At 38.6% G+C, this 19,299-nt stretch overlaps 1 protein-coding gene across 5 annotated transcripts in view; it reads right to left on the bottom strand.

Annotated features, from left to right (window-relative positions):
- Positions 1 to 354: 354 nt before the first annotated feature.
- The window catches only part of prrc2b (proline-rich coiled-coil 2B), a 50,748-nt gene continuing 31,803 nt past the window's right edge, over positions 355 to 19,299 (bottom strand). For 3 of the 5 annotated variants that reach the window (XM_057819467.1, XM_057819469.1, XM_057819468.1), the window contains exons 23-31: positions 14,035 to 14,227; positions 13,863 to 13,960; positions 13,660 to 13,784; positions 11,755 to 11,995; positions 11,468 to 11,692; positions 11,306 to 11,385; positions 11,140 to 11,236; positions 10,748 to 10,957; positions 355 to 1,784 (exon numbers count right to left, since the gene is read on the bottom strand). In XM_057819467.1, coding sequence (XP_057675450.1) covers positions 1,575 to 1,784; positions 10,748 to 10,957; positions 11,140 to 11,236; positions 11,306 to 11,385; positions 11,468 to 11,692; positions 11,755 to 11,995; positions 13,660 to 13,784; positions 13,863 to 13,960; positions 14,035 to 14,227 — 1,479 coding nt within the window. In that variant the 3' untranslated portion in view covers positions 355 to 1,574. The remainder of the gene's footprint in view (positions 1,785 to 10,747; positions 10,958 to 11,139; positions 11,237 to 11,305; positions 11,386 to 11,467; positions 11,693 to 11,754; positions 11,996 to 13,659; positions 13,785 to 13,862; positions 13,961 to 14,034; positions 14,228 to 19,299) is intronic. The other 2 variants (XM_057819470.1, XM_057819471.1) reach the window with 1 other exon arrangement.

The raw sequence follows: 19,299 nt of genomic DNA, 5'->3' as shown, positions 1-19,299 counted from the left end.
CAAATATATATTTATACCAGTCCAAGATAAATCTGTAGTGTCATTGCACAGAACAGTACAATTAAAGCAGACATGTTGAATAAACCATCTATGACTTTGCCAAAGTCTGTTAAAAAACAAAAACAATTTCACATTTTTTTCCCCAACACGATACAAGTCCTTCGTAGTCCACCGTGCTCACGAGAAAAACAAGCAATGCTTCCCATTTCTAACAGAAGTGTGGGAAATATTAAATCATAATTGGACCCTGATTGCTGCATGTATTGCTTGTGCCACATAGAAGCGCAACCAATTGGGGTGAACTTAAAATTGACCACCCAACAAACCCGGTGCAATCAAAATGGGCTTGAGGACTTTTTATTTTTTATAACTGTTTATTATTGTTTAATCGCTGACATTGACGGAAATAGATGTCTGCAGCCAGTGATGTGGTTTGAGAACTAAATGCCATCATTTTGCCCACCTGTGTTTACTCCTTGATGCCTGAATTCATGTTTAATAAACATATGTAAATCATTGGAGGAATACAGTTTATAAGTAGTGTGGAATGAAATTGTTTTAATGCAAAAATACTGACACAGAAAATTAAATGGGGAAAAACAAAAATGTGAAAAGTGTTTTTTTTCATGCGTGGATTTTTTTTTTTTTTTTGTTTTTGTTTTTAAAGAAAGAAAAGCCTAGAAAAAAATAATAAGAAAAAAATGTAAATATAGGGGGAATGCATTTTAGGGGGTTATATTTAATTTTCATTTTTAAAAAATCCTATATAAAAAAAAACAAATGTGGAAAAAACTTCTATTATGACTTTAAATTTAGGATTTCCCCCTTTTTTTTTGCAGTATTTTTCATTTCCTGCAGTTTGCTTTTGTTATTCTTATTTATAAGTACTTGTATGTATTCCCCCATTACTTTATAAAAATTGTATTTGTTAAATGTAAATTCAGGCATAAAGGGGTTAAAAGTGCTGTAACATTTACACTCAATTAGATTTGTGAGGGCATTCACGTGGAAGCAACTTGATTGGTGTGGGGGGGGAATCACCATTTTGTACAGCAAAGACAAAGTGAAGCAAACCTTTTGCCGTTTTTTAATAACCTGACACTGACATGCAAATGTTTGCCATTTTGTTCCTGATAATAAAAAAAAATTCCGTTGAGTTCAAATAAAATAAAAGGGGAAGAAAAGCGGCCCAACTGTATTGAATTGGTTTTGAAAAATGTTCACCAAACGACTGTCCATTCTCAGGCAGTTGATAGTTTGTCCAAAAAATAACTGTGCGCACAAATGAACCATCAAGCAGTCATTTACAGGAAAAAAGAAAAGTAATAAATTAAAGAGGACTGTGTGAAGATCTGCTTTTAAAAGGCTGTGTCTATGTATATATTTATATATACAGTATCTCTCTTTCTCTAGAAGTTTTACATTGTGTTGTGAAGTCAGAAGTGTCCGGAAGGTCAACGGGAGAAACTGACGGTGCTAGTTGGAAGAAGGCTCAGAGGTTGTGCAAGGAGCTTGTGTGTTTGTAGGCTGGGTGATTTTTCTATCTGTCTTTTCAATCTTTCCGCTCCGGAACACTACGCTTTGCCTTCCTCCGCTTTCGCCGACTGAGGTTTGATGGCGCCCGTGCGCGGCGGTTTGCCGTGGCCGGTGGAGGTTAGGGGCTCCTGGAGCTTGCTGGTCATGCCTCCCGCGTGCGCCTCGCCGACCGCTTTGCGCACTTCTCGCAGGGTTTTACACTGTGCCGACGAGAAGGCGGCGTGAGTGGCGATTCGGGGGTTTTCGACCTGGAAAGTCGAGGGGGGGGGGGGTCGCAGGTTGAGGAAAAATATGTTAAAAGCTGTCGTGGGGATCTACAAGTAAAATTAATAAGTATTTGAGAACAGGACAAGAATTTTATAGCATTGACGAGGATCAGCATCCAATCATGTGGCTCTTAAAAATTGAATTTAAGTCATTTGAGTTCAATCGGTAGTATACGTCCAATCCATTTGAAGTGGGAGGGGTGGCAGCTCCCACTTCCAATCGATTGGACGTCTAGAGACGTCACTGGCAGCCATTGAGTTAACAAATACATGTAAAGCATAATAAATGAAAAAGTAGTATGGTTTAAAAATATGTACCGTATTGGCCCGAATACAAGACGGTGTTTTTTGCATTGAAATAAGACTGAAAAAGAGGGGGTCGGCTTATATTCACGGTCTAGACGTTATACCCCTTCACGACGCTAGTTGGCGCCAGATATCATTGAAGCGATATTCTGTCATGACAGATCTCAGCTACTCTCAAGTTTAACCAGTTTGCATTATTTTATTGCAATGTTTTTCCTTATTCAGATTTGTTTCAAGACTACAGTTACAGTTAGACTTCACATTGATGGTTAATGCAGTTATTGCAATTTTGTTGTTTTATAACAATAGATTGGTTTATTTACATTTCAAAAACCAGAAGCCATTCATTTACTAATGTGATTGCACTTTAGTTTACATATTTAGATATTCAGATATTAAGATTTGAATGAAGCAAAATAACATGCTTTTTCTCTCAAATATATTGTTATAATCATTTGTTTCGGATGTACTGTAATTATTTTCTGTATAAAAATATAATTTGGTGTTCAAAAAGTCTTTTTTCAAACTTGAGTCTTGAAAAAGAGGGGGTCGTCTTACCAGGGCCGTCTTATATTCGGACCAATACGGGATTTACATTTTTTAATTATTTCTTTTTTAACGTTTTTTTTATTTTACTTTGATTTAATTTGAACATTTCTCAGTTTAAATCTAATTTTTAATTGATGAATTGGAGATCTATCTCCGTCCATGGCACCCAACGTTCAATTTACCGTAATGTTCGCACTTTAAGCAGCCGATTTTTTCCCCTCATTTTGAATCCTGTAGCTCACAGTGCGGCTTATTTTCTAATAGATAACACTTTATTTGACAGTAGCGTTATAAGACTGCCATAAGACCGCCATAATTATGACATGACACTATTATGAGCATTAATACATGCTTATGACAGATGTCATTAAGTGTCATCCGGCAAATTATGTCACAAACTCCATTTATGTCCAGTTCGGATCTTTTACATCCATTCAAAAGTGAGATAATTTGTCAGATAACACTAAATGACATCTGTTATAAGCATTCATTAATGCTCATGACAGTGTCATGTCATTATTATGATGGTCTCATGACATTTTTATGGCACCACTGTCAAATAAAGTGTTACCAAATATCAGAACTACTAATTAAAGAAAAATGGAACAGTCATTGAAAAAAATAATTAGCACAGAACATGAATTTTGATTGTTATTTACATCTGTAGCGCTGCAATGCATGCTAAGCGGCATGTTGGACGACAACAGTGTTTACAGCAGAGGTTGACTCTCTCCCCTAAGGGAGCAGTGATAGTCAAATGAAGTTTCTTGAAGCTTTGAACCAATTGACTGCAAAGCTTTATGCTGGTTCATTTGGTCTTATAGTATTATGATACCGCAGTCAATATTAATTATCATCAATATTTTTTGGTGTAAATATCCCATTACATAGTGTAGACAGCTACGGCTTACAGTCCAGTGCGGCTTATCGATGAACAAATGCCTTTTTCGTGTCAATTTTGGTGGGTGGCTTATAGTCAGGTGCACCTTATAGTCCGAAAATTACGGTAAGCGTTACTAGAAGCAGCTTTAAGTCAATTACAACATCGTATGCAGCCAATGCATATAGAGATCGACCGACCGAATGATATATCGGGCCGATATTTGGATCTTCTTGTTTTTTCAAAATCGGCAACTGGCCGATAAAGTAAGCGAACTTATATTCACTGTTTGGGTGATGAGCTTTGTTACTTGTGCTTTTACACCACCAAGTGGCCAAAAGGATTTGTCGTAGAAGACGACTTAAGTACAGGAAGTGGATGAGCTTCCTAAAAGCCAATTGGCAAAAGTTTTTCTGTGTTCCTTGTTTAAGCATAGTCTGTAAGTAACGTCTTAGACACAAATGTTTGTCACCTACACTCGTTCTAATGTAGCTGGAGTTCTCTACAGTAGAGCGTGATTAATTATGTGATGTAAATCCTAACGGCTAGCGCTACACTAACAAGTACACTTATTTCTCATATTGTGTTGAGCGTAGTTTGAAAATAAGCAGACACTCATATTGTGTTGTTTGAGCGTAGTTTGTAAATAAGCAGACACAAATGCTTCTATGACCATTGTAAGCTAATGTAGTTGGTGTTGTCTACCTACAGGGTCCCCCCAGGATTGATAAATCTAAATTCCAGACTTTTAAGACCTTTTTTAATACCATTTCAACTGAAAATTAATAGTTTTCTCGCACCCATTATTTAGATAATATTTAATCATATTAAAAAAATAAAGCACTGAACATCAAATTTAACATCAATTACTAAGTGTGTTTGACAAAAGAATGCACATTTATTGAAGATACAATTAAAACAAAAAGTTTTGTGCCACAGACCGGCCCTCTTTATGTCATGACCTACCTTATCAAAATATTGTAATAATAATCGTGCTGTCACGCGATTAATTTTTTAAAATCGCGACTATTCGCATGCTGTCAATAGTAAACTTGCGATTTTTTAAAATGCATAAATTATATATTTCAATTTCTAAATACACCTATTAGCACAGGAGTTCATCAAATTTAAGCCTCATTAGAAACAAGAAAAGAGTTTTCCTTTACACTTGTAAAGATGAATCAAATATGAATTTTCCCCAAATAACTTGTAAAAAGGGAGGCACAGAGGAAGAGCATGTCTACTGACAGTTCTGAGATCAAGCGCTCAAGCGCAGGTTCTGTGTGAAGTTACCATTTTATTTTTGGGGTACTAGCTATAATTTTATCTTATATTAGACTGACTTTTTAAAGAATGAGGAACCTTTTGCAGGTGTTTTGAATTACACATGTGGCAAGTGCGTACAAAACTGAAGCTTTTCATCATATTCATTTTTTTTTTGGTTTGTGGTACATGCAAATTGACACTCAATTTTGTTGGTTTAATATACCAAAATAAAACAACTTTTACTTGATATTCAAAATTTTGGGGGCGTACTGTATATAGTTTAAATAAATAAAAAATTAATGTAATATATCATTACTTATGAGTGTTTTAATATTATTCATGACATAAAATTACCGCAATTAAATGTGAACGATTGAATGATTGATTGAAATAATAATTGAACTCACCCAAACGGCTGTCTCCCAATGCACTTATACAGTTCAGACACCTGTGTATTTCAGGGTAGTTTGCGCTCATCAGTCCACCTCAGAGTGCAATGTTTTGGGTTAAAATGCCCAACTTATGTTTTGCCTGAGAACGTGGATTTCACCCCAATCCTCAGTCTTTGTGCCCAAAAATAGTGCCTGGAGCCTCCATGGTGGAAGTTTTAGTGGTGCTCTCATGAAAAATATTTCATTCTGCATGTTCATTTACGGTTTATCGCTGTACTTTTATCCAAACATGCTCAAAAACAACGATAATGGGTCACGTCAACAGCCAGACGGGTTCACGCTCGTCATGCTGCCTCAACGTGCCCCATTTCAGCCATTAAAACCCAAAATTAAGTTTTTCCAGAATCAAGTCAACAGGATGATATCATGATACTCTTTCCCAGAGGCAGAGCTGGCGGCATGAATGAGAGGCAGCCTGTTGCGGGGTATCGAATTTCAAACTACGGAATGCTAGAAGGGCCACAATTTATCGCGCAAAGCGGGATTGCGTGATGCCGTTAGTAAATAGTTTAACTGAAAGCTTTGTTAAAAAGGTGTATTACGACCGGCCCAAACGTCAGGCCGGCCCACCGGGAACTGTCCCGGTTCTCCCGATTAGCCACTCCGGGCCTGGTACAGTGCGATTGCCTGCTGTTGTGATGTTGATGGTAACGGCGCACACGCACGAGGTGCAGTGCATCGTAAAAATTCTACGCTTCATCTTCGTTATGGATAAAAAAAAATTTTAAAAAAACTTCGTCACCGATATAATTTAGGCTGCACTGAGATGTTCTTGAAAATTAAAACCACGGTGAAAAAATTCCAGACTTGCGACAGCTAATTTAATACTTTTAATACCTTTAATAATGGAAAACTAAATTCAATGCCTTTTTAATACTTTTAATAACCCGCGGGTACCCTGTACCTAGGATGTGATTATGTTAAGTGGATGCTAATCGCTTGGCTGACGTGGACTACCGTATTTTTCGGACTATAAGTCGCAGGTTTTTTTTTTCGTAGTTTGGCTGGGGGTGCGACTTATACTCAGGAGCGACTTATGTGTGAAATTATTAACACATTATGATATCATTTCACATGTTATTTTGGTGTTTTGGAGTGACACTGCTGGTTTGGTAAACTTGTTAGCACGTTCTTTATGCTATAGTTATCTTAATAACTTAATAGCTATGGCCACGTTCACGTTCTGCCTTTGGCAATGTGTGTTCAATTGTATTATTGACTTTTTTTATATTGAAATGCATGCTTTTAGTTTGTGGCGCTTTCACGCCCACGTGGGGGCGCACTTGCACTTGTTTACGTGAAGAAGAGCACTCACACGCCAGAAGAAGACCGACAGCTACGTAGCTCTGACTGAGTGGGCGAGTTAGCGAGAGAGAAACACGGCTGTTTATGCTTGTAAAATATCTCTACAGAGGCAGCGCCTGTGTGTATCATCTTTTCTGTTGTTGTTGTCTGTTTTCCACCTGCGATCGGACGCTTAGAGCCAGTTGTGTGGTTGTTTGAACGATGTGCTAATGCTACGAACGCATGCTAACCGTTTGTGTCATGTCATTGCTGTAAAAGCACCTAATTATCATTTATTTACGTCGATGCAAACCTGTTTGGTATCGAGGACGAAATTGATTCAGTAAATTATAAGGACATCCAGCATCGTCATTTGGGAGTTTAGCCCGCTGAATAGCCAGGACCGAGCCGTAGCGTCCTGGTGAGGACAGTATATTCGCATTTCGTTGTTCATGCACTGTACACTGTACACACTTATTCAGAATGTTGTCCTCTCTTATTTTTATATTAAATTGCCTTTCAAGATGACATGTCTGTTCTATGTGTTGGATTTTAGCAAGTAAATTTCCCCCCAAAATGCGAATTATACTCCGGTGCGACTTGTATGTTTTTTTGCTCTTCGTTGGGCATTTTATGCCTGGTGCGACTTATACTCAGGTGCGACTTGTAGTCCGAAAAATACGGTATTTGCAAATGCTATTCACTAACAATAACACCAAATGCTAATTGCTAACGCTAATCGGCATGTGCAATAGCAATTCATTGGCTACACTGGATTTTGTGAAAACTAGTATGTGCAAGCCTTATGTTACGTGTGTTTTACTGTATCCTGTAAGACATACATGGACTGTGAAGGAAATAAAAAAAGACTTGAGTCAAAGCTGTGGTGTTATTTGAGATGTTATTAAGTAAAAAAAAAAAAAAGCTTAAAAAAGCTTAAAATAGTTTAATTAAAGCAACACTAGATAACTTTTCAGTTTTGGTCGATTATAGCGACGCAAATGGACAAAAGTGATAGTGTTTTGCCTTAAAGAAGACCGTTTCCCATGAGGACTAGCGCACAGTGTCGTAAAATCCTGATCACCTGGTCGCCTGCAGATGGATTAAATGATTTCGGTTTCCATGGGCTTTGTAAAGGATAGTAATGAGGTAATGAATCCAGTTGTGACTAAACAATAGCATATGGCGAAGTTGATAATAAGAAACATTTGATTTTGTACTGTCTTTCCCTGCCTAGCATCTGAGGAGTCTCATAGAGATCACATGTATGTTGAACTAGATGCACTATGATAGACTCGGCCGCGTCTGGGCAGCATTAATAAACAGCGGCCATCTTAAAGCAGTAGAGCGCTAAGCGCTAATAAAGAGCGCTAAGCGCTAAAAAATAAGATTAACGTTACTGTCTGAGTCACTAGCTCACGTAACGTTAGCCCTGCGGAGGGCTAGGTTTCTATTAATTATGACCACTTTCGATGCGTGGCTAACGTGTCTTACATACAGGCTTTAACATAACATAGCTTTGTGGAGTGATAAGGGTGTAAAATAAAAACTCAATAATGCTAACTATCAATGTTAGCTTAGTAGTCATTGCTGGATAAAACACCAAGTAGCACTGGTCCCTAATGTGCTCCAATACAGCCTGTATCATACATTTATCTTGAACACTGCAAAAACACAAAATCCTATTAGGACTTACAGTTTAGAGTAGCGTAAAACTTAATTAGAACTTAAAAATGGCTTGACACAAATAGAAATTCAATTGAAACAGGTGGGAAAAAAATCCTAACTTTTAAGTGATGTGTGTTATCAAGCGTAATGGCATTTTTAGGTATAAATATATTTTTTTTTAAATAAGATCTAAAGGTTCTTTGAGTGAAAGCAGTGAATTTGTCTTTTTTTAAAAATTCTAGTTACATCTGAGATGCAATTGTTGGCTGTTTTCAACAATATACATCGAAAATAAAGACATTGATTGACTGAAAATGGTTCAAGATTAGATGAAATGTCTTGTTTTCTCATGTATATTTATAATTGCTCTTCACCTAAAAATATATTTGTTTTATCCGATTACTCGATTAATCGATAGAATTTTCAGTCGATTACTCGATTACTAAAATATTCGATAGCTGCAGCCCTAGATTGGTCTGCTATGATTGTCAAGTTCAAATACGAATCCTTAGGTAGACATTTATATTATTACCCAAAATAAGGAGAGAAGGCACTCAATTTGGTTGAAAAGCTTGCAAGGAGAAAAGAGTGGGAAACTATCCAGCTTCAGCAATCGTTCGAACTGGCCCCTCCTTCACTTCGCTTTTTATTTAGGATGGCCCTAGCAACAGACGGGATCTTATCAATGATAACAAATCCCCAGCATCTTAGTTTGGAGACATCTAATGGTCAATAAGCAAAACTGCTGTGCTAAACTGTGACCAGACCTTGTACAATGGCAGAGGGCTTCTACATTCACTTGGAAGGCAACATGCATGTTGGCTCAAAACCAATGTCGATACTATCCGATATAATTTTAAAAACTGTTTTATCGGCTGATATTATAAGCTACCCGATAATATCGGACAACTAATAAAAAATGTTTTTTTAAAAAGTTTTTGAACCATGAAGTTTCCATTTTTATTGCCTCGGACATTTAGTTTAATGCTTTTTAAGGCCTGAATTTTGACAAAATCCATTTAACCCTTTAACACCGAACGTGTCGGCAGCGACGCGTTTACGCATATCGTCTTTGAAGCTTCGTCACGCTGTAATTACGTCACCCACGTGCCGCTGGTTGGTCTCATTTGAAAGTGCGGAAGTTGAAGTCAATCGACCAAGAAAAACGGGAGATAATGTCATTTGAATTTTATATTTTTATTGCACCTATAAATATGCATTAAAACGCTGCATGGACTATGTATCTATTTCCATATTTCCATCATTTCTTGTCCTTTTCCAAAACCGAAAGCAGCACAAAAGACTACATATCCCAAGAGCCGTTGTGATGTCAAGAAGGACGAACCGAATGTGGACATTTTTAATAAATTTCCGAGCAAGGCGCCAACTAAGGAAAAGGAGGCATGCTGAAGCGAGCAACGGCCAGTTTGAGCGAGCGACTTTGAAAAGTGCAGAATGAATCTAAAACTAAATTTAGCGCAAGCTAATGCATTATTTCATTTACTCAGGGAAGAAGATGAGCCGTATTTGTCATTTTCCTGGGATGAGTCGGCGTCTCGGCGAGTAGAAGTAACAGGCTGACAGCAGCGCGCAAACGGCGAAAGAGTAGGCTGTGTGACGTTGTGTGTGACGCAGCTCCATGAAGCTTTATTGAGTTTGCAAAAAAAAAAAAAAAAACCTTTATTGGGTCGTATGCCAGAAAAATTTTAATTGAACTGAACTACTTGTCAATATTTTTGAAAATACTTTTTTTCAATGTTATATATATTTTTTCTTCACTATAATCTTTTCAATTTTTATAAAGATGAGTGTTCGAGAAGCTGGGTTCCATGTACGTATACACTTTAGATAAGGTGATTGGTATAATACCTAACTTCACAAAGAGATATCCTCCAAACCCTTTTTGTGTTAGATGATATATATATATTTTTTTCTCTCACTATTTTGCACTGTATATAACCCGTTTTGACCATAGTATGTGTAATGGCCAAAAACGCCTATGACCATACTTGCTGTTTGTGTTGAATTGTCAAACATAAAACTATTCAATCTTATTTTTTTCTATTGAATGTTTATCCTAACAAGTAGAATAAATATTATCAAGCTTCAAAACGTTTGGTCGAGCATGTTTGGTTGTCAATGGGACATCAACATTACAAATTTTGAAAAAATATTTTGGGATTTTTTTGTCTTTTTGGGTCCAAAATGTGGATTGTAATTGGTCAGTGAAGAAAACAACAGTTTGGACATGAAGTTGAAGGTGTCCTGAAAAAAAGGGACCCAACTTGGCCATTGTAAACATTTTTTTTTTTTTTTAAATATAAAGGCAACATCAAATGCATGCAAATTCGGCCAAAATAGGCTTAGGTGTTAAAGGGTTAATGACTTAAATCTTTTTAACGACCGGCATAAGCCGGTCATTTTTTTTTTAAAGCAGGCTCAACATCAGCCTTTTAAAATCCCATATTGGTCGACTTCTAATATAGATATTAAAAAAGAAGATGAAATGAAATTACCTATATTTACAGTGGGTGGCTCACCTTCATGCCATCCTCGGGCCCCTTGATAGGGGGCTCGGGGGCCGAGGGAGGGGTGGTGTGGGAGAGGTCTCGGCCGGGATTAGGGAAAGGGGGGGAGCGTATGATGACGGGTTTGTTGACCTGCATGACCGGTCTCTGGATGGGGCTGGGGAAGGGGCCACTGGTGGGGGGACGCATGTGCATCACCAAGCCGCCCTGAGCAGGTGAGACCTGGTGTGTCCAAAAGCCCAACAAAATAAATATGAGAATGTTGACTATTAAAATGTTCAAAAAAGACAATTTGGACAATTTTTAGGTCAATTGTGTCTAAACAATGATTTAACGATCAAAATAGTTTTTCATTCATTTGCTAAATTTGACACTGCTAATTTGACATTAAAATGGTTATGAACCTGTTGTGTATAATGATGGGTGGGCAATGGTCCAATCGGGCCTCCGGGGCCAGACGGCTTTCCGCTTGGGCTCGCAGATCCAGGCCTGCTGAAGGAACTAAGTTGAGGTATTTAATTTGTTTCCCTTCTAACATATTATGATCAATACCAACATAGTGAATCTCACCTATAGGAGCCCACAGGCATCCCTGGTGAATGATTTGGCTTGTCAGCAAACTGGAAACCCTTCATTTCCATCTGGGAGCCCTAAAGATTGACAGCATGAAAACAACCAAAAGATATCAAGTCAATGTTCATGGGTGAGCGCCTTTGACGGCGATAGACGTACAATCCATTCGAACTGGGCGACGCTGGCAGTTTTGTGTGTTGGAGTCAAGTGACGCACCTCTCTGCCGCCAGGCATGACGGACGGTTGCGAGCCGGGTGGCATCATCCGACGCGGCCCTCCCACTGACAGGTTCTGGCCTTGCTGCAGCTGAATGGACTGAGGAAGGATGAGGTGCTGCTGGGCGGAGCCGTAGCGCAGCTGAGACGCGGGCAAGGGCATGGTCACCTGGTGACAAGAGGAAATGTTGCCATGAACTGTGACTACAAATTGAAAAATCTTTCAAAAACCTGGATGAGTTGAGAATCCAAAAGCTGCGACGACCCCATGCTGGGCCCCTGGTTCAACTGGCTGTCGTATACAAGCTGTTGGTTTCCATTCATGGGCTGATAGTGTGATCCCGACGATGACTTGACCATGTCTGAGGGTTGCATGGTGGGGAACGGCGAGTATGGCCCTTTCAGCGGCGCACCGCCAGACAAGACCATGGGGCTGGGCTGCGACAGGTTGGGGTGCATATAAACCTGCGACCTAAACAAAGCCAGGCGAGATAATAAGAGCGACGCCCCTGGCAGATGGACGCTAGGCCTGAACGATATATCGTTTAAACATCGCCATCGCGATGTGCGCATGTGCAATAGTCCCATCGCAAGGACGTGCGATAGTTTTTTAATTTCATTTTTTTTAATCCACAAACGTTTGTTTTGAGGAAGGAGAGGGGAAAAAAGCGCAGTTTCTCTTTCTCTCCAGCAAGTCATCGGCTCCTCCCCCTCCCCCTGCAACAGCGGAGTGGAGGGAGGAGGGGCCGAACAGCAGAGCGGAGGGAGGAGGGCCCGTTCTCAAAGTGAAAGCAAGCAATCAACACGTTGGAGGAGCAAGGAAGACTGTATCCAAAAGGAGTTTTGGAAGTATTTTGGCAAGAACAAGACTATAAGGGACAAAAAACAGCCCTGTCGACAGTGCCTCGCCATGGTTGCCTCAACAAGAAGTAATCTGTCAAACATGTGGGACCATTTAAAACGCAGGTATCTATGCATTCCTGCTACGAGCTCCCCATCAGAGGCTTTTTAGCACAGGTGGGAACATTGTTAAATGCCAACGTTCTTGTCTCAAGCCTGCTATAGTGGATAAACTAATAGTCTTGGCCAAAAACCTATGAGACCCAGTTGAGAATTGCTGAGCAAGGAAGGTGGACGATATGCAGACAAATACATAACACAGCTGAAGGAATGTCTTTTCTTCTTTTTATTCATGCTATCAGGAAGGCAGGAAATTTGGGAGTTAAAATGGTTCTGTTATTCATCACAGTTATTTGCAGTTATTCAGTTCAATTATTTACAAGTTCAATTGAGTTTATTTCTTTTATATTTAAATTTATTGTAAACCGTATTTTTCAAATAACTATAGTACAGCTGCACATAAAGTTTTGATACTTAATATTTTTGTTGAAATATTTTTACAACTTTGTTGCCATTTTGCAGTTTTATATTGTTATATTTTGTGTAAACAACTCAGGGGACTAATGCACTTGCACTTTTATTAGTCAGATTTAATATTTAAGTTCAAATATGTTGACAACTTTGTTGTTTAACTGAGGTTTTTATGTATTGTTATAGTTTGTGAACTCTTTTGTCATATTTAATATTTTTGTTCAAATATGTTGACAACTTTGTTGTTTTACTGAGGTTTTTATTTATTGTTATAGTTTGTGAACAACTCTTTTATTTGTCATATTTAATATTTTTGTTCAAATATGTTGACAACTTTGTTGTTATTTTACAGAAGTTTTTATTTATTGTTATATTTTGTCAAAAACTTAGGGGACTAATGCACCTGCTCTTTTATTTATCATTTAATGTATTTGCTGCTGTTGAAGTGTAAAATATTGTATTCAATAAATGATCTATTTTGTGCAGACATGACTTCCTGGATACCTTCATACAGAAATCTTCATCATTCACAAATTAAACGGTATTATATGAATACACTGTGGTCACGGTGTGTTATGTAAAGTATTTCCAAACAGCTATTCAAGTCATTTATTGAAAATTTCTTTAAAAAAGATAGATCTTTTTTTTTTTTTAATATCGCAATATAATATCGCAATATATTGCAAACCTAAAAAAAATCGCAACAATAGTTTTTTCCAATATCGTTCAGGCCTAATGGACGCTAGATCAGGCCACACTTGATACCTAAAGGGGGGAATTGAGCTGAACATCTCCTGCGACTGAGACACAGGAAGACCTCCTCTAAGACCCAACTGAGCCTGAGCCTGGAGAGACGTGTGCAGCGAGATGGGAATCTGCTGCGCTGCCGCCTAAACAGACGCATTAATCCGCCATTAGGAGACAGTTAAAGACAAGTCAGCGACGGTGTGTGCACAATGCACACATACTTGTTGGTAGGTCTGCTGCTGAGTCATCGTGGGTGGAACTAAGCGAGGCTGGCTTGGAAAGACGTGCCCATCCAAATACAAAGGAGGAATATGATTACCTTAAGAAAAGACAAAGTTAGCATTAGCATCAATTTAGCATGAGACTGCAATATCATAGGAACTTAAGTTGCACCTTGCATGGACATGGAAGGTGCTACGGAGGCCACAGGCATGGGAGGCATGGAGACCCCGCCGAAAGAGCTGTAGCTGACGCCGCTGGATGAGCCCACGCTGCACGGAGGGGGCACCCCCGAGGCTCCTGCGCCTGGAGAACCCTGCTCCGGAAGTGACTGAGAGTTCTCCCATGCTTTGCGCGCCGACTCCATCTAAAAAAACGGGAAAGCAATCTTAGACTATCGAAGCAGTAGATGGCAGCAACATGGACCACGTACATGAAGGGTACTACGGATAGACAGACATGTAGTTCTTAAAAGATAAATGTTAGTACGAGTTATAATAATTTGATATTAAAACCCTTCTTAATGTTTTCGTTTTAATAAAATTTGTAACATTTTAAATAAAAAAATAAACTACTAGCTCGCCTTGTTGTTGACGTCGTAGGGTGGTGACATCACATGGCCACGCTGCTGTACTTCACCTTGTCACTCTTTAACTATGTAAGGTAGTGATTTAAATATACCACAAGGTGTCAATGGAGAGTTTTAAATTAAAAACCGATCAAGCCATTCGGATTTATCGTGGCGGGCCGCCACACCAAAGTAAAAGCCGCCACGCCTTGCAAATGCGTTTTTTTTTTTTTTTTAAGATTTAAAGATCCATTCTAATTTTTAATTTGTATAATTTAACATGACTTATAAATGAATATATGAAGCTCATTTGTACGCACGATTTACCATAAGTTGTCTGAAATAGCATGTAAAATACAAATTGTTCCTTTACACGCTTTATTTTGAAAAGCTTATCACTTCTATTGAAAGCTTGCGGCTGGTACGTCGGCTCGGCGCAGAAATCGGGAGACAAAACCACAGAAAGGCATTTGAAGTTAATGAATGTACTTCTGGTTTAAAACCGTGAAAATGACCTTAATATACTGACATTGACGTAATGTTTAAGTACATTAAGGCGTGTTTTTGACCCGAATCGGTCGCGTCCTACTCCTAGCATAGCATTTGTTCGGCGCTGACGTCACTCATTGTTATTGAAGTACAGCATTTTGGAAGGAGAAAAGTTCCTGAGGACGAGTGTCCGCTAGCAAAGTGACGATTATTGTTATGATGATTTAGACAGTCACGTTCCGAAATATTTAATTAACATCTGAGGCTAATTAAATATTTCGGAACATACAGGAGGGCTCATGCTCTCAGGTGCTCTTCATTTGCGCATGTATTAGCTCTCACGTTCGGAGGAGTAGAAATAACCAAATGGTTATGGCAAGTGTAGTATTTTAATGTTGAGATAAGGTTTTCAAAAACTGAATGAGACGAGATAGCACGTAGAGACGCAGATCAGGATGACGCACAGTCCAGGGTAGAAGTAACCAAAAAAGCAAACAGGAAATCAAGCTGGGACACAATATGGACAAAAACGGCAACGTTCAAGCTGTGGCTGTACCACAAAAATCAAGGTGAGTGTTTAGAATCGTGCACCTATCATTTTTAATAATCATATTTGTATTATTTTACCTTAAATTGTGATATTGTGATACAGACTGATGAATGGGGAGTGCTGCTGACGGTAACCGTCGGCCATTGCATTGACAGTGTACATCTCAACAGTGAACTATGAAATTTTTCTTCATTGAACTGAGTAAGACATTTGGTCAACTGTACATTGTACAGAATGTACAATGTACATTTGAGATGCTTGAGTGTTTTAATTCCCTAGATCTCTCTTTTTTTTTCTAATTCCTGTGTAGGTGAAGACAGACTTGAGGAACAGGGGGATCATCTTGTAGCATGCCTCACATTGACTATAAATGGACTAGGGATGTCCCGATCCAGGTTTTTGCACTTCCGATCCGATACAGATATTGTTTTACACTTCCGATCCGATACCGATACTGGCCGATACCGATGCCGGCCTATCTGAGCATGTGTTAAAGTTTAAAGTTATTTAGCCTCCTTACTTAGTTGTCAGACTCATGTTGAAAAAGGTTTTAGTACTCTTGATAACAACTAGTCAGCTGAATTAGGTGAGTTTGAATAACACACAACGGTTGGTAACAAGAAACTGACCTGTTTATTCAGTGACAAACACAAAACATTATAAATAACAAACAGAAATGGCATAGTCAATCAGTAAAACGTGCAAATAATATTTTAAACTGTCTTACAAAAGCAAAACACACAAACAACCTCAGTGGAAAATCCCACAAACCCCCCAAGCTATTAGATGCTTTTAATGTTTCGTGCATTAGTTACAAAAATTGTATAAAAGGCCTGTCAGGTTTAAATAAACGACTATTTCAGTATCAAGTTAACATTTTAAAACAGTAAATAAAATACTCAAGTCCCTATTCTGTATCAGCAGCTTTAAACTACATTCATTTCATTTAATTTTGCGAATCAACTGTTAAAGTTATTAAAATTGCTCCCGTTATTCCATAATTTCCCTTCTGTCTACTTTCGACATGTGAAAGGTTTAAAACTGTTTTGAAGATAGATTCAAGTCATGATTTTGCCGATTTAGGAGTATTTTAGATAAAAAGTTCATTACTGTAGGTTCGCTTGGAAGGTTCACAACAGCCTACTGGGTAAGTCTCCTGCTTTAATATGGCGGCTGTTTACTAACGCAACTAGTTTTCAATACTTCAATGTTGCTAACGCCGTCGAGTCTGTCATTTTGCATCTAGATCTATATACATATGGTATCTATTATCTACAGTAAAACAATGTTGACGTAGTTTGTAGCGGCTGTCAGCAGCAGTCAGGTATTCTTGTGTTTTTTTTTATCCAGCGGCATGAGTTGAGCTAAAGCCGTGAGTTGAGCATTGGCATTACCCGGGTCTATGACAAGCATGATGTTTACTCTCAGGACGCAATGCGGTCCGTTTCTCATTGCATCCCGAAGACCGTGCTGTGTATTAGTTCCGCTTTACTTGGCATATTTCAATAATCGGAATTTGGATGTTTGTGAATGGTTCTCGAATCTTCCATGGCCGAATCGCTCAAGGATGTAATGACGGCTGGGCATGTTGTACCGTGGTTCTAAGTGTTGGATGGTGCGTCTTTACTCACGAGAGATAATGGCTCGTCATCCAAAATGACTTCTTCGGCAATGACTTGTTATTCCCTGGGCTTTGGGACTGTCGAGTGCCAGTTTGTCAAGCATAGCAAAAGTTTCTGCCAGTGTTAGTTGGGTAGGACCTTTCTTTTTGTCTTCGGGTTTCTTAACATACTTCTTATATTGTAATTTGTTTGTGGTGGTATTTCGCTAAATGCTTGATTAGGTTGGTTGTATTAAAACTTCTTATAGCTTTACCACCACGCTTGACTTTATTGTGGCATATGTTGCACTCTGCCTCTTCGTCTTTGTCGTCCATTAAGGTGAAATGATCCCACACAGCTGACATTTTTACCGATAAAGTCTCTTGGTAAATTGGGAGACGGTAATGTAAATGTAGTGTGTTGAAGGTGTGCCGTAAAATGCGGACCGGATTTTAGGGAAACTGAAACAAAAACTGGAATGGATTATGTAAATCAGTGCGCTGTAAAACCCGGACCGGACTTAGAAAAACCTGGATCGGAAGTCTGGATCGGAATTTTTCCCGTGTTGGCCGATCCGATACTGATGCGCAATTTTTTGCCCATATCGGCATCCGATCCGATCCAAATATCGGATCAGGACATCTCTAAAATTGACCACCTATTGCCGACCACCCCCCCTTTTTTTTTAAGTCAGGAAAATCAAGTGTTCCCAGGCAGAATGCAAACTTTGCAAGCAGATCTTTGTTATGGTTGTTGAAAAAAAAAATAAAAACAAAAAAATAATAAATAAAAAATTTAAAAATCTTACTTGTCATGATTCGAAACAAATTCGCCGCTCTACAACATGATGGGGTTGTCCGACTCAGACGCAGTCCACCACCACCACAGCTTTAAAAAATCCTAGGGGAAACCCTGGACGCTGTAGTTTCCTGTTTAGTGCGGGTCCTTAAGTGACTCACATTCATTTCAGTGTAGTCTTCACAACAAACAAGACTCCTGATAATGGCTCCCAGCATCATAGTTTGTACATTGTGACTAAATATTGCCATCCAGTGTATTTGTTGAGCTAAACGAGTTGCTAAAATGTTTAAATACAGTTTGACCAAAGTCTGAGTAAGTTTTATGTGTATTTTGCATATCTATTTTGATTGTGAATTTGTGAATGCCAGTTCTCTTTGCATTGTTGTTTAACTGCGTGAGAATATAGCTTCATTCATACAAAGTGAAGCACTTTTGTTTTTGTGAACATTTTTTCTTGAGAGGTATATATATTATTTTTGTTGTATTTTCACTATATGATACTTATGTTTATGTGAAGGAGTTGCCGAAGCTTATGCCAATAAACGGCCGGGTCTGAGCTATGAATATGAACGCCTTTCTCTGCCTCTTAGATCTAAATGTGCAAAATGATACTAGCAACCAAACTAAGTTTAACACATTTATTCGTTTTCCGTGTCACTTATTCACCGGGAAGCAACCGGCAGGATGATCAATGTGGACATCTGCTTTTACGTGAGAAAAATAAGGTAAGGCGTCATTAGACGTCTCAGTAGAGGTAAACGTTTTCGTGTGTCGTGATGCATGGTCCCGGGCTAGCAGTAAAAATAATCAAACTGCAGTGTTTCACTGTATACCCTACTCCACAGACTTCAAAACCTAAACCCATATTATGAAGTCTATGCCTAATCATATATAAAGCACGCTATAGCTCTGGATGCTAACTCTCCATAATAATATGGAAATAAGTTTGATCACACAATAGTTTACCGTGAAGATCTGCAAACAGTTTTTGACACCAAACACTCCTGCTCTCGTCACTTGAGCAGGGGAGTGCTGTCACTAGCAAACTTGACACATGAACACTACTCGTATCATCCCGATTTTCCTGTTCATTTTGCTTTTGCTGTCCTTCTCATTAATGTTCCACTCAGGTTCAAATAGGAAGGGCAGAACCGACGACATGTTAATGTAGTTAAAGAGTGACAGTGTGCAATCTGGCAGCGTGGCCATGTGATGACCTACTAGTTAAAATAATTTTACAAGTTTTATTAAAACAAAAACATTAGGAGGAGTTTTAATATCAAATTATTATAATTTGTACTAACATTTATCTTTTAAGAACTACATGTCTTTCTATCCGTGGTAACCTTTAAAATCAATGCAAGAACTATCTTAATGCGTTCGCTGGCACTGACACTAATAGGGATTAAATCCGTTCCAACAGGGATGGT

Source organism: Corythoichthys intestinalis, chromosome 17 (assembly GCF_030265065.1).
Source record: "Corythoichthys intestinalis isolate RoL2023-P3 chromosome 17, ASM3026506v1, whole genome shotgun sequence".
Taxonomy (NCBI): domain Eukaryota; kingdom Metazoa; phylum Chordata; class Actinopteri; order Syngnathiformes; family Syngnathidae; genus Corythoichthys; species Corythoichthys intestinalis.
The sequence above is the reverse complement of the archived record's forward strand: the minus strand, read 5'-3'. Positions and strand labels throughout refer to the sequence as shown.